This window comes from Echinops telfairi, unplaced genomic scaffold (genome assembly GCF_000313985.2).
Source record: "Echinops telfairi isolate 266 unplaced genomic scaffold, ASM31398v2 ScPeMD7_1;HRSCAF=3_0, whole genome shotgun sequence".
NCBI lineage: Eukaryota > Metazoa > Chordata > Mammalia > Afrosoricida > Tenrecidae > Echinops > Echinops telfairi.
In genome coordinates, this window is record NW_022103896.1 from 10,077,684 (window position 1) to 10,092,230 (window position 14,547).

The window sequence follows — 14,547 nt, forward strand, 5'->3', positions numbered from 1 at the left end:
TACCACAGTAGCGGAGGAGAGCGGGCAGAGCCAACCACAGGCCGGTGAACTGCTTCCATGTCGGAGCAATAGCACAGCATGTAGTCAATACAGACCACCTTCCATGCCTCGAGTCAAGGCATGGGGGAAACACAGTACTTCTGCCATAAGCCTTCAAGGGTCAGGAAACCTATTTCAGTTGTGACTGGTCATGTCTGCACAGGGGCCCCGGGCCTGAGAGACAGTTTAAGAGCACCAAGCTGAGTGTGTGCTGACCATAGACTTACAGGGGCAGTAATAGCTGCAGCAAAGACCCGCAGACTTGAGACAAGTGATGACGTCAGGTGAGAGTGATGGCTAAGGAGCTGGTGAGACGTGGTCAGGTGAGAGTGTATTTTTAAAGCTTGACACGGCATCTGGAGTGCCAGAGAGAAAACTAGTATGAACTTGATGTGTTTTGCTTGCAGAACTGAAAGCATGTATTTACCATGAGCTGAAATAGAGGACTGAGGGAAGAGCAGGGTTGGGGAGAAGATCAAGGCTTTATTGTGAGACATGTTAATACTGAACACTGAACGCCCTTACTAGATATCCAGGTGGAGATACCACATTGGCAGATAGAAACGCCTCTATTGCAGGGGTGGCATCTGAGCTAAAGGTATCAGTTTTGGAGTTGACTAAGCTGTGTAAAAAGGTAGAGAAGAATATAGGCCCAAGACTGAGGTCTGGAGTGCTGATGAGGGCAGGGGGATGAAGAACCAGCACAGGAAGCAGCCGTAAAGCAGGAGGAGAAGACAGCATGCTGCCATGGAAGCAGAGGAGAGAAGGTGCTTCAAGGAAGTGTGGGATTGTTATTTATGGAGTATTCACTCTGCAAGAAGCTTTGTCTATTTTGTGCCCCCTCATCAGCACCACAGACCTGTAAGGTGCAGCTGTTAGTCTCATTTTATATAACAGCTCAGCAGGGTGAGATTTCCACACAGATCTTTGACTCATCTCTCTCATGTGCCAGCTAGGGTGCTAGCCATGGAGCCCTACAACCAGAAAGGTAGCAAACTCATAGGTGCAGAAACCAAAGATAGATCCCTCTGACCCAAGTCTGCACAGTTTCCGACAAGAGATGGTGGTAGAAAGACTTCTTACAAATGCTGTATCTGGGTTTAGACAAAATGAAAGAAAATGAAGGTGAGCTATGTAAAAAAGAAAGGAGTTAGATGAAACACATGGGTTTTTCTTTGGTTTCCCACAAATTATTTTCTAAGAAGTTTCCTGTTCTGATTGCTTTTTAGTTGCTTAAGAATGTAATGATAAGTTAACCCCTTAAGATGTGAGGATTAACTGAACTCTAAGTCAACCAGATGCTTGGAACTTGTCAGGGAAGACCTCTTTCAAGAGTGAATTCAAACGTTCAGTGCACTGCCAGCTACCTCCTAGGCATGACGTGTTCAGTAGCTTCTCTCTCTGCTTTCCTTCTGAGTTTCTGGTGAGCATTGCTCAGGAGAACCCTTCATTGTGGCAAATAATAGCTCAGACTCTCCTTTCTTCCATAGATCATGTACAAAATGAAGAAAACTATGCACAAGTCCTTGATAAGTTTGGGAGTAATTTTTTAAGTCGTGACAACCCAGACCTCGGTACTGCTTTTGTCAAGTTCTCCACGCTTACGAAGGAACTGTCCACACTGCTGAAAAATCTGGTAAGCTATTTTATAAATGAGCTTGTTTCTTTAAAAAAATAAAATAACAACCTGTCAAACACATAATGAAATCGTGGAATGAAAACTGCTCCATAATCTCTTCCCCCGTACCTCGTTTAGGGGGATGATTGTAAAAGACAGCACCTTTCAGCCCTAGACCTAAGTACGGAATCTCTGTGGCCCTAAGGTAGGAACCTTGCCATTGATCTGTGTTACAAACAGCTAGTTTACAAATGAAATACGACCTGTTTGAAAAATCCAAACTAGCTTTCTCCAGCCCTGCTGCTGTTAGATGGTATCAAGCAAACAGAGCAAACCCAGCCCAGTCCTGCACCAGCTTCACAATAGTCACATGAATAAGTGAGCCTTCAGAATAGTACTTGTTTTTACCTACCACAGTAGATAAATGTATGTACATGTTGATTCCCTGGAAACTTGTTTCTAATTGGTCATAAGAATTAGATTTATACAGTTAATCCAGCTCACCTTAAAGAAAAGATAAGTTGGCAGTAGCTTCTCTTTTTCCTCCTCCATATATGGGAAAAGACCATTTTCAATTTGGGCCCACATATTCCTTAACATTTTGTTTTGTGTTTGACAAAGCCGTGATATTGCTGTAAATCATAAGATTATTCGGAGCCCTTTCCCTCTGAAGAGCTCATTCTGCCCACCTTCCTCAGGGGTTGCCTGTTCCTGGTGGCTGTGTACCCACAGTGTGGTGGGAGGAGAGGAAGTGACTCAGGACTGACATTCACTCACTTTGGTGCTTGCTGGGAAATGGGTGGAGAATGGGGGGCTTCTCGTTGCTTTGGAGTAGTTGAGTCCACGTGGTTCTCTTGCTGACTTGGTTTCCAGGAGACAAATGCATTTGGGTTAAATCAAGAGTCAACCCCAGCAAGCTTCCTAGACCAGTCCACTTCTGCCTCATTGCAGGATGGTGGGCTGTGTGTGTGTGTGTATGTGCATGCATACATACATTCATATAGGAGAGCACCCGCTAGTCCACATGAGTCAGGCCACTTCGCAAACATCCACTTTCAGCTTATCTCAAAACAGGCAAAGCTGTTATTTACTGACCACTTCTCATGTCCTCAGCAATGTGGTGGTTTGTGTAGATCATCTCATTTAACACCTGGCTCACCTGAGGGGCAGGTGAAAGAACCGAAGTACCTGAAGAATTAGTAACTTGTCCAGTCACACTGCTAGTTAGTAGGCTTGGACCCCAGCCTTCTGTCCCTGGGTTCATTGTCCTTAGTTTTCCCTACCGTCCCTGCACCTTACATCTGGCGGTGGCTTCCCTGAGGGGAGCTCTTGTGTGAAGCTGCAGGCCTCTGTGCCACCTCCCACCAAGAAACAGACATCTGAGGAAGCTCTGAGCCAGGCGTCCTCAACTACGGCCCGCGGGCCACATTCAGCCCACTGAGGACATGTATCCAGCCCGCCAGGTGTTTTTGCCCCGTTTGTTTTTTTACTTCAAAATAAGATATGTGCAGTGTGCATAGGAATTTGGTCATAGTTTTTTTTTTTAAACTATAGTCCAGCCCTCCAACGGGTCTGAGGGACAGTGAACTGGCCCCCTGTTTAAAAAGTTTGAGGACCCCTGCTCTAAGCTGAATGGCTGGAAGACCTCATTCATTAAACAAAACAAAATAAAAGCAAACTCTCCCCACTGAAGGTGGTGCCACCACATTCCTAAGGAAGAGAGGGCAGAGGAGTCTGTTCTGTCTCCTGCTTCCTTGGGGAAAGCTCTGCCAGGGCTGAGAAGAACAGGAGACCTACTGGCCTCCTTCTCTGGTCACCAGAAAAGGGACGATGAGCCAGGCAGGTGGGAACAGGCAGCAAGGTTTGGAGCAGACCCCCATGTGGCCAGGAGTTTGAGACTGCTTGTGCACCTCCTGTCCTGATTGTGTATTCAGGGGACCCTGTACCCTAACCAAGCTCTGCAGCATCCCTAGGGAGCTCCCAGAAGAGTCCTGACACTTCTCTTAAGTCAGTAAGGCTAGAAGCATGAATCAGTAATTGACACATTTGGAATTCAGAGAGCAAGGTAAAAGTAGGTACCCTAGAGGGTTTTGTTCTTGAAAAAAAAAAACAAACCAGAAGGCCCAGGCCCTTATCTATACAAAAAAATAAGAATCGTTTCTATTGGAGTCATTGAGAGGAACCCTGGTGGCGTAGTGGACTGTGAAGTGAGCTTTTAACCATTAGGTCAGTGGTTCTAACTCACCTGGCGCTCCTTGAAAGAACAATGAGTCTTCATAATCTTGTAACAATTACAGCCTTGGAAACCCAATGGGGCAGTTCTACCCTTTCCTACAGGGAAAGAATCAACTTGATATTGGTGGGTGAATATTGAAGTCATTGAAATCATAGACATCAGTTACTAAGTACAGCACCTGCCACATGGGATTTGTTTAGATACAAGTTTTTGTATTATTTGTTGCTGATGATTGGATCTTTCCAGTAACTCCCACCATCAAGTGCTACTCTCAGGTTGTATCCCATTTTACAGACCAGATCTCAAACATAATTGCATGCCTGGTAAGTGACCTCAGACCTCTGACAACAAGCCACACACTATTCGATGTGTGTGATCTTCCCAGGGTCACAGCTCTGAAGGTGAGGTGATTGATTCCTTCCTGGACAGCTGTCCTGTTAGAAAATGTGTAGGGAATGCTGACACCTAGTGGCGAGAAGCTGGAGAAACGACATGATCTACGTGTATTTTGTGTGGAACAGACTTGTGATGGTCATGGACTTTGAACTTTAAGGACACCTGGGTAAAAAGAATTCTTCAGTGACTTCTGATCTGTGTGGCTTTAGAAAGTTTCTTAGGATCTCTGAACTTTGGTTTCTCCTTTTTATGAGAGGAAATTATATACCTCCTGGGCATGTTCATTCCTGACTCATTCAAATGCTTGCTGCTTTTTCATGAGCACTGGTATTAAACAGTAAGAGTACAATGGTGAAGGACAGGTCAAGGACATTGTTCCTGTGGAGCTTACGTTCTAGAGGCCTTTTATTATGAGGGCTAGCAATAATTTACGTGACATTCTGGACCAATAGGCAGCATCATGATAAAAGATTAAAGGTAAAGGTTTCCGTTTACTTGGATCCACAATTAATGTGCATGGAAGGAGCATTCTAAAAATCAAAAGATGCATTGGGCAGATGCGTTGTTAAAGAGCAAATGCCACTGTGAGGACTAAGATGCACCTAACCCAAGCTGTCGCCTTTTATAGTCTTTTTAGTCACCTACGCACGTGAAAGCAGGACAGTGAATGAAGACAACTAGAAAAGTTAGTGCATTTGAGTTATGGTGTTGGCTAAGGACATCGATGATACCATGAGCTACCAGAAGAACAAACATTTAACTTGGAAGAAGTACATCAAGATGCTCTTTAGAACTGGGAATGGCAAAGACCTCATTGCATGTCCTGTGGACATGTCAGGTGAGACCAGTCCTTGGGAAAAGACACCATGCTTGGTGAAGTCGAGGATCAGTGAAAAAAAAAAGGAAGACATTCAGGGAGGTGTGGATTGGCATATTGGTTGCAACAATGAGCTCAAATATAACAATTGTGAGGTTGATGCAGGACTGGCAGTCTTTTGTTGTGTGGTACATAGATTGATATGAGTCAGAATCAAAACTCGAGTATACCTAGCACCACCACCACATACCCTAACTTCTAGCTCAACTTACGTGCTTAACAGAGATTCGAGGTTGGTTTGGTGGTGGTGTTTTTTTTTTTGCTGGGGGGGGTGTTCTTTTTCTTTTTTAAAAAAATCATTGTATTGGAGGCTCATACAACTTTTACCACAATCCATACATAGATCCATTGTGTAAAGTACATTTGCTCTCACCATGGGTCCTGAAGGGATCATCCATCCTGGATTCCCTGTGCTTCCAGTTCCTATCTGTACCAGTGTACATCCTCTGGTCTAGCCAGGTTTGTAAGGTAGGATTAGGATCATGGTAGTGGGAGGGGAGGAAACATTTAAGATAGAGGAAAGTTGTATGTTTCATTAGTGTTCCACTGCACCTTGACCATAGAGTAGTTTTTGTTTTTTTTTTAATTATGAAATATCATTTTCTGGGTTTCTTACCAGTCTCTCAGAACATCCTCCAGTGAAAGGTTCCTTGTGAATCAGCCAGCTCCAGGCATAAGCAGCAGTTCATTGTTCTGGAACATATGCTATTTCATACCTCCATGCCTGTACATATTCCCTTCGTAAAGGGTGCCCTTTAGCAGTTAATGTACTGAGGATAAAGTCTTTCTTTACAATGTAACTTGGTTGTTTTTGTTTCATGAAAAAGACAGGACACTCATGAATCCTTGATTTTTCTAAGTGTTTGTTGTTGTTTTGATTCACTTACCTGGCACCAAAATCACATTTGCCTTTCATTTGTAACCATTGCAAGGAAAGTAGCGAAATCATTGTTTGATGAGATCCTGGCAAAGAAGTTGCATCTCAACAGAGATTGGTACCCATTCAATTCCTTGGCCACAAAACGAGAGCAGGAAAAGAGTAACCCCTGGCTTCTAATTAGAGGGGAACTGTTTAAATGCCCTGATCCTGCAAGAGCACCAGTGGAGCAGCAGGTTTAGAAAATAATACGTTAAACCTTTTTAAAAATAATAGGAGGTGCCCAGTTAGGGCTTCTTACACATCTGGTTCCTTCTCCTCGCCTCGTAGCCGTCCTCAAGCTTGTGAAAGAGTTCTGTCTCATTGAACAGTTGGAGGGCGGTTATTGCTTCAGAGCTGTTGAAGCAAAGATTTCTCCAGCAGCCTAGCATTTCCTGTTTGCAGCCTCCAACTGCAGGGTATCCTGGGTTGGGTGGCAGCACAACTATGTAACATCTCAAAACCCACTGCCAAAAAAACCCCACTGCCATCCAATCGATTCCACTCACAGCGACCCTATGGACAGAGTAGAGCCGCCGTTGTGCCATTGTAACTCTTTACGGCAGTAGACAGCCTCAGCTGGCGGTTTGCAGCTGCTGACCTCGTGGTTAGCAACCCAGGGTGCAGCGACTGCAGAGGTACTAAAAGTGGGACAGCAGCACAGCTATGGAAAATAGTGCCCAGCAACTCATTTTACAGTGCTCAGTGACCTCTCTGAGCTGGCTGTGGAGACAGCCGTGGCCGGCAGAAGCTCCTTGCCCCCACCCCTCTTCCAGAACCCAAACCTGGTGCGCAGAGCTGCTGCTGCCTCACAGTGGCCCTATGCACTACAGCTCTGTAGGGTTTTCTTGGCTGAAATCTTTGTGGAAGCAGATCGCCATACCTTTCTTTTGCAGCACCATAGGGTAGATTCGAACCGTTGTTCAAACCAGTTACACCACCACATGAAATGATTTCCCCATGACTCACTGATTTAAAGGACCCTTTAAAGAAAACCTGGAACCAGTAGTTTCCCAGAAGTAGGAAAGAGGAGAGGAGGGGAAGGGAGGGAGAGAGAGTTGGGTTAGGTCCTGGGTGTCGGGGTGAAATCCTGGCAGGGGCCCAGAGGTTACTGTGGAGGCGCCAACAAGGAACTAATGTCATTTCTTTCCAAGTGTGAGGCCTAGCAGTAGGCTGTCTTAAAAGGCATGTGAACTTGACACCAAACCACAGGGGAAGAGTTTTATGAGGACGCTTCAAAAGGTTTGGGAAAATGGAATTAAAAGAAAATGCAATTTCTCACAAACTCTTTCCTAGTGTTTTTTTTTTCAGTCTTCTGATTAAGCAGAGGTCTCGGGTTGGTGGCTGCAATGAGAGCAGTGTGGGTGAGCACAGGCTCTGCTCCGCTACAGTGGCAGAGTGACCCCCAGTTATCGAGGACCTCATGTTGATAAAGGCTTACCTCACACAAAGGCACCAACCCACCTGACCTTGGACAAGTAGAGCCTGAAGCCAAGCTCTCCTCCGCTCATCAGCCCATGTTTCCTGGTGCAGGCCCCTTTTATGAAAGGATCCCCTAGAGCAGGGGCCCTTTGCTGGGCTGCCTTGCCCTGGTCGGAGGGCTGCCGCATGAAGAGATGCAAGGCTCCATTCTGCCTGGAACCAACCACACCCCTCCCCCTCAGGAGGGCGTTTCTGCTGCTGCTGCAGCTAGGCGGAAGGGAACTCCAGATAAGAGGCTGTGCATGAGACCGGAAGTGGGGGATCAAGGCAGGGAAGGGTCAAGGCCCAGTCCCCTCTATTCCCAGGTGCTTCTTTCATCAGAATTGGACGTCAGTCAGAACAGGTGCAGGTATCCTGTTTCCCCGAAAATAAGACAGTGTCTTATATTAATTTTTGCTTCCAGAGAGGTGCTAGGTCTTATTTTCAGGGCATATCTTATTTTTCCATGAAGAAGAATACGGTACACATTTATTGTTTATTGCTTTATTAAAAGAGACCTCGCACTTCCTGTCTGCTCCTACTGAGGAAGGCAGCTCCACAGAGTAGCTCAGGGACATGGGCAGGTGGAGCTCCCACCATCTCAACAGAGTCTACTTAGGGGGTGGGGGGTGTGTGTGTGTGTGTGTGTTGGGGTGTGTAGAGGGCAGAAACTGGAGAATCATATGAAGATTTTTCACAGTGCTTGGACACTAGGGGCCAGGGAAACATAAGGGAGCAAATGGCCGTGTGGCCAGCGCTGCTGTCTCTGCCTCACACAGCTAAAGCAGCACTTCTCAAATCAGTGGACCCGGCTCCTTGGACACAAGGCTAGCAAAACGACTTCTCCTATTCTCTGAACGTGTTATTAGGAAAGATCAGTCCTTGGAGAAGGGCATCATGCTTTGAAAGTAGAAATGAACAGAAAAGAAGGTCCTCAGGGAGTTGGGTTAACACAGCAATGGATCAACAACCCCGACGGCAGTCGTGAGGGTGCCTCAAGAGCGGGCAGTGCTTCATGCCCTTGTGCAGAGGGTAGCTATTGTCTCAGCACCAACACTACAAGCAGAGAACATAACTAACAGCATAGACACTGCTCAGTGGCGCCCCTGCTTCCCCCCTCAATTGTCCGCTGGTACAGTCCAGAGTTAAGGTAGCTTCAGGGGGCCTTATTTTCGGGGAGGTCTTATTTTCAGGGGGATGCTTTATATTTCAGCAAGAGGCAAAACTGTAAGTAGGTCTTATTTTCGGGGGATGTCTTGCTTTCGGGGAAACATGGTAGTACTTATTTAGGCCTCATTTAGTGCATGCAAAGGCTCAAAGCCTTTCCAGTCAATATTAGAGCTGCATGGGTGGTAAGTGAAGGTGTTCATGATACAGGATTTATTGCAAAGAGACATTGGTTCATCCATTTCAAAGTGAGGGCAAACAGACATTAACAAGGGCAAGTGTGAGCGGTCTCAAAGTTGGTTGTTCATAACCTGGGAACTACCTGTAATGAGGCTGAGGCAGCGCTTGGTTTAATTTTCTGAGTAAAGAAATACCTGCATTCGCTTTTCCCAGGGACACTCAGGTAGAGGTGGTGTCCTGGAGGGTCTGGGACAAGACTAGGCAGAATGGCGCCTTGCATCTCTTCATGCGGCAGCCCTCCGACCAGGGCACGGCAGCCCAGCAGAGGGCCCCTGCTCTAGGGGATCCTTTTGTAAAAGGGGGCCTGCACCAGGAAACATGGGCTGATGAGCGGAGGAGAGCTTAGCTTCAGGCTCTACTTGTCCAAGGTCAGGTGGGTTGGTGCCTTTGGTGAGCAGGCTGCCCAACCACACACAGTTTGCCGCGATGGACCCCATGGAAACAGGCTTTCTCGGATCTGGAACTGGCACTGTCAGAAAAGTGTGCGGTACTTTTCCCTAAGGGTTTCTTGAAAACACCAACCCCTTGTCTTGTTTGTCAAAAGAATTCTGCATTCAGAATGGATTGACAAATACCGCATGATATATCCTCCCCACCATACCACCGTCACACTTAAAGGTGTACATTGCACGTTGTACAGTAAGTCTTGAGGCGTACTACAGTAAAATCTGTTGAGTCAGTGTTGACCTAACCTAGGAGACAGATGTTTTGTATAAAGCATTAAAATCCATGGAAGCACTCGGAGAAATGCTGAGTCGGCTGTTCTGTGTATGAAGGGGGTGAGCCCTGGTGATGAAGTGGTTCCCCAGGCAGCTGCTAACCAGAAGGTCTGTGGTTCAGATCCACCATCTGCTCCGTGGAACAAAGATGTGGCCCATAAAGATGTCTGCGACTGGAGACCTTACAGAGCAATGCTGCTCTGTCCTGTCTGGGTGGCTGGTCTGAACTGACACAACAGCAGTGAATTTACTTTGGTGTTTGGCTTGTGGAGAGAGGCTGGATTGGGCGAACACTCCTTTTGTTTGGTTCTTTTCATTTTGTTTTTTCCTCCTCTTCAGAATTTTATTTCATTGTATTTTAATGTGTAGATTGTGGTAATTAAGCTGGCTGTTCCTCGGACTTGGGCATTGCTTTTTATTTCAGATGCACCATTTTTTGTGTCTTCTGTTAGATTTAACCCTGAGTAGCTAGCCTACTGATTCCTTCTTGAACTCATAGTATCCTAATACATCTTCCACTGAAAATCCAGTAGAAGGAAAAGGGTCCTGATGAGTCCTGATGGATGAAACGTAGCAGCATCTGAGGGCATTTCCAAGTCTCGAACAAATACCCGATCTCTAACCTTCCTTATCATCAGACAAGTCCTGACAGCTCTTGAGTGGAGGCTCTCCTGGGAGCAGTTCTCACCCAGACCTTTCCTGAATCCGTGCCCTCTGCCCGGCCTGTACTGGTGGTAAGCACTGTGAGACGGAACTGGTCGAGATCCTCTTTAACATATTGGGTTTCAGCTCTCCTGGTTTGGGGTTGGTATTTGATTATACGATTATACCTATTCGGTGAGCAAACATTTTGGCTGGTATTGTTAGCATGGCGGCACTGTGCTGTGGGCTTGTTGTGGCACAGTGGTGGGCAAACTAGTCATTGCCCTACCTTCAAGAAGCTGGCATGACCTGAAATACAGCAGAATGGCAAACGGGGCCCTTCAGGCAGATTGACAGAGCTGGGGCTAAACTGGAAGTTTGGATTTGAATCCAGTTTTATGGAAAGCTGTTGGTAGGTTTGGAGCAACAGAGTGATTTTAATCTGAGAATCACTTTAAAAGATCTCTGTAACCACCACTCAGCTTCCAGATCAGGGCCACAATGGCTGGATTCTGCTAGTAAGGAAGGAAGGTGTGAACTAGAACTTGACATTCTTGACATGCCAAACTTAGCGGACCCTGAGATACTCTGTTAACCTGCCACTGAAACTTCCTGAATTGACTTGTTTAGCTAAATAGCTGGTCGACTTATAAAGATTATTTGGAGTGTTGTGTTCTTTGTTTTCTTGTTAAAAAAAATCATCGATATGACCAAATGACCTAGAGTTAGTCCAAAGCATAGATTACAAATGTCATTGATTGATGTGTGGGTCCCAAAATGTGTGTCAATATACTTAACCCTATAATGCCGGGATTTTTAATTTCAGGAAAAAAAATTTGTTTTTATTCTTTACTTTTATAGTATACTTTCAATATATTAATTAAATTAATTATATTAATGAAATGTTAGGAAAACGTCATGCTCGGCGTTACAGGGTTAAGCATGAATCTAGCTGAGAGAAATTACTAAGCGGCAGAAGAAGAGCAGCGAGCGTGATGGTGGGGCAGGAGGAAGGTAAAAGGAAACAGGAAAGATTTAAGAATCAAAGTATGGATAGAGGTATAAATATAGGTGTGCACTTATGTAAACATATTCATAAAAACTAGAGGTGTTGCCCTATGTACATATATTTATATGGCAATACATTGAGGAAGTGGATGTACTTTGAACCTCTTCTGCACAAGCCCTGCCTCAACCCAAGAAAGCTTTGTTCTGACAACCTGGCATTCTGTGATGCTCACCCTTCCGACAAGATTGCTGAAGACTAAATGGGTGCATACGCAAATGTGGTAAAGAAAGCTCTTGGTGCTTGGCTATCAAAAGATAACATCAGAGGTCTTAAAGGCTTGAATTGAAGTTAAACAAGCGGTCATCTAGCAGAGAATCAACAAGCCCAAATGGAAGAAGCACACCAGCCTGTGTAATCATGAGGTATCGAAGGGATCAGGTAACAGGCATCAGAAGACCCAAAACAAACCCAAAAAAAATCATTAAAAGAAAAAACACATGTCATTGAGAATGAGGGGCATCAGAGCAGAGACCCAAAAATCCATCTGTAGACAATAGGACATCCCCTCACAGAAGGGTCACAGGGAAGGGATGAGCCAACCATAGTGCAATATAACATCTATGAAGCACACAATATTCCTCTGGTTCTTTGAAGCTTCTTCATCCCTTACTGTCATGACCCCAGTCCTGCCTTTCAGTTCTGGCCAGATGGGAGCATGTACAGTGGTACAAATAAGAGCTCCAGACACACACAATCCAGGTCAGATAAACCCCTCAGGAACAGAAATGGGAGTAGTGATACCAGGAGGGTAGGTGGAGGGAGGAGGGAAGGAAGGGCAACCAATCTCAATGATCAACACATCCCCACCCCACCCCTGAGGGGGACGAGTAGCAGAAACATGGGTGAAGGGAGATAGCGGGTTGGTGTAAGATATGAAAATAATAATTTGTAATGAGAGGGTTGAGGGGGAAAGGAGCTGATAACAAGGGCTCAAATAAAAAGTAAATGTTTAGAAAATGATGATGGCAACATATGTACAAATATGCTTGATACAATTGATGTATGGAATGTTATAAGAGTTGTGAGAGCCCCTGATAAAATGATTTAAAAATACACATGCACACACATTTAAGCATGATTCTTAGTGGTTTGGCAGTTGTGTAATGATGAAGTTTGTGTTTTTAATAATGTGGTTTGGCAGTTATTTTTTGCTGCAGTCACTCCCATGATGTGACCTGGTTTAACTTATCCTCCATTTGTGTGGTGTTGTCAACCCTGATCTCTGTATTGATGAGCAGGATTAGGGTGAGATGCTATACCCTCACTTACATTATAGCCAGTAGAGTTTCCTTTTTGGGTGGCCTGCATCTCCTTTTATCTTCTTACAAAAGATAAGGGAGAAGTGAGCATAGAAACAGGGACTTCTCAATATCACAAAAAAAAGCAAAGAACCAGGAGTGAAGTATGTTTTGGGACTCAGGGTCCCTTTGTTGAGAAACTCCTAGATCCAGGGGCAGATTTATGTCAAAACCCTGTGGAGATCTCCAAAGAAGCTACTCCACAAATGCTGAAAAGAGACAAGGATCTTCCCCAAGAGCTAACAGAGAGAAAGTAGTCCCCTAAAGTTGACACCCTGAATTTGGACTCGTAGCCTCAGGTAAACAGAATAAATGTCTGCCTTCCAGAGTCACCCGTGTAAGGATTGAGTATATGCACAGCTGTAAGGGGAAAGTCTTTCAAATCCCTGAGTAATGGGGGAGTTAGGAACATTGAACGAACCCCCAGTTGTCTTGAATTTGTAAGAGCCTTCAACCTATGAGCAAATTTTGTTTTCCTTAATGGATAAACAACTAAAGAAGATAAAGCATAGTTTGATTGGTCAGTATTGGCTTATATAATTGTCCATTGTATGCATAGAGTGTATTATTAGTTTACAGAGCAATCTGATTTCTGTAGATAATGGTTCTCAACCTTCCTAATGCTGCGGCCCTTTAATACACTTTCTGGTGTTGTGGTGACTCCCAACCATAAAATTATTTTCGTTGCTACTTCATAACTGTCATTTTGCTACTGTTGTGAATCGGGTGACCCCTGTGAAAGCGTTGTTCAGCCCCCAGAGGGGTCGCGACCCACAGGATGAGAACTGCTGCTGTAGATAGTCAGGCCTGGTGTATCTTTGAGCAGGTTTCCTAATAATAACCTCTTTGGTTGTTCAGAGCCTGGCATGAGAAGTGCATGTCAAAGTCTGTGGCCTGGTACTAAGTGGAAGCTCAAAAAAAGCCTGTTCCCCCTTGATCCACTCACAGCAAGATGGTGATCCATCATTTTTCAAGTAACACTGAGTCAGCAAGATGAATGCACTGGGCCAAGGTCACCCAGGCAGTAGTGATGAGTGGCCACATGCCTCCTGTGCGTCTAACAGCCTGAAGAATGGCATAATGACAGAGCACCTCCTTTAAATTGCCTTTTCAAGGCAGTAAGTAACACTGTGTAGGCCATGAAGGAGTTAACACATTAGACAGGCTGCCTCATTTCTACCAGGGAATCATCATTGCCTTAACTGCTGGGAGCTGGCTCATTATTTTAATTGGATTTTCCAATGTGTTGAGCAAGTCAGCAGATTTACATTATCCTTAACTTTCAGAGAAGGGGTTTCTGTCTGCCAAGGGGGAGCTGGGAGGGAGAGTGTGGGCAATGCGGAGGAGAGTCCGCATTAATGCAAGATGACAATTCAGGCCAGTGATACCCTGGTTCAGTAATGCTGCCCGCTCCCCTAAAAATGTACAGCCCCCCAAGCCCCAGAGAGAGCCACTGTGAGGCAGAACTGTCTGGATGGCAGTGGGCTGGGTGCTGGTGTTTGGTGCACCCATAGGTGTCCTGGAGGAGCCATTGGTACAGCTGGGCTAGTGTCCTCTCGGAAGAGCAGGCAGGCACTGCTGGCTCACCACCTGTCTGCCTCAGCCCCAGCCGAGCTGGTCAGGCATGCGGTCACCCAGGACACTCACCTCACAGACACCTCTGGCACAGAGCCTGGTTGGGCATGCCAGTACTGCTGGAAGCTTCTTTTGCATTCCTCTACTGTGAGCACGCGATAATGCCCTTCCCCTTTAAAAGCATGCCTGGTAGGCCCGGGAAAGAGCATTTCCTTTTGGGGTGAAGTTATAAAGGAGGGGGCTGTGCTTCGGCACAGCATGTAGAGAGAGAATTGTTCTCAAACTCAACCTCCA

At 45.6% G+C, this 14,547-nt stretch overlaps 1 protein-coding gene across 1 annotated transcript in view; it reads left to right on the top strand.

Annotated features, from left to right (window-relative positions):
• Window positions 1–14,547, top strand: part of ASAP1 (ArfGAP with SH3 domain, ankyrin repeat and PH domain 1) — a 114,052-nt gene that overhangs the window by 20,304 nt on the left and 79,201 nt on the right. The window contains exon 3 of the mRNA XM_045286994.1: window positions 1,530–1,675. Within this exon, the coding sequence (XP_045142929.1) occupies window positions 1,530–1,675 (146 nt within the window). The remainder of the gene's footprint in view (window positions 1–1,529; window positions 1,676–14,547) is intronic.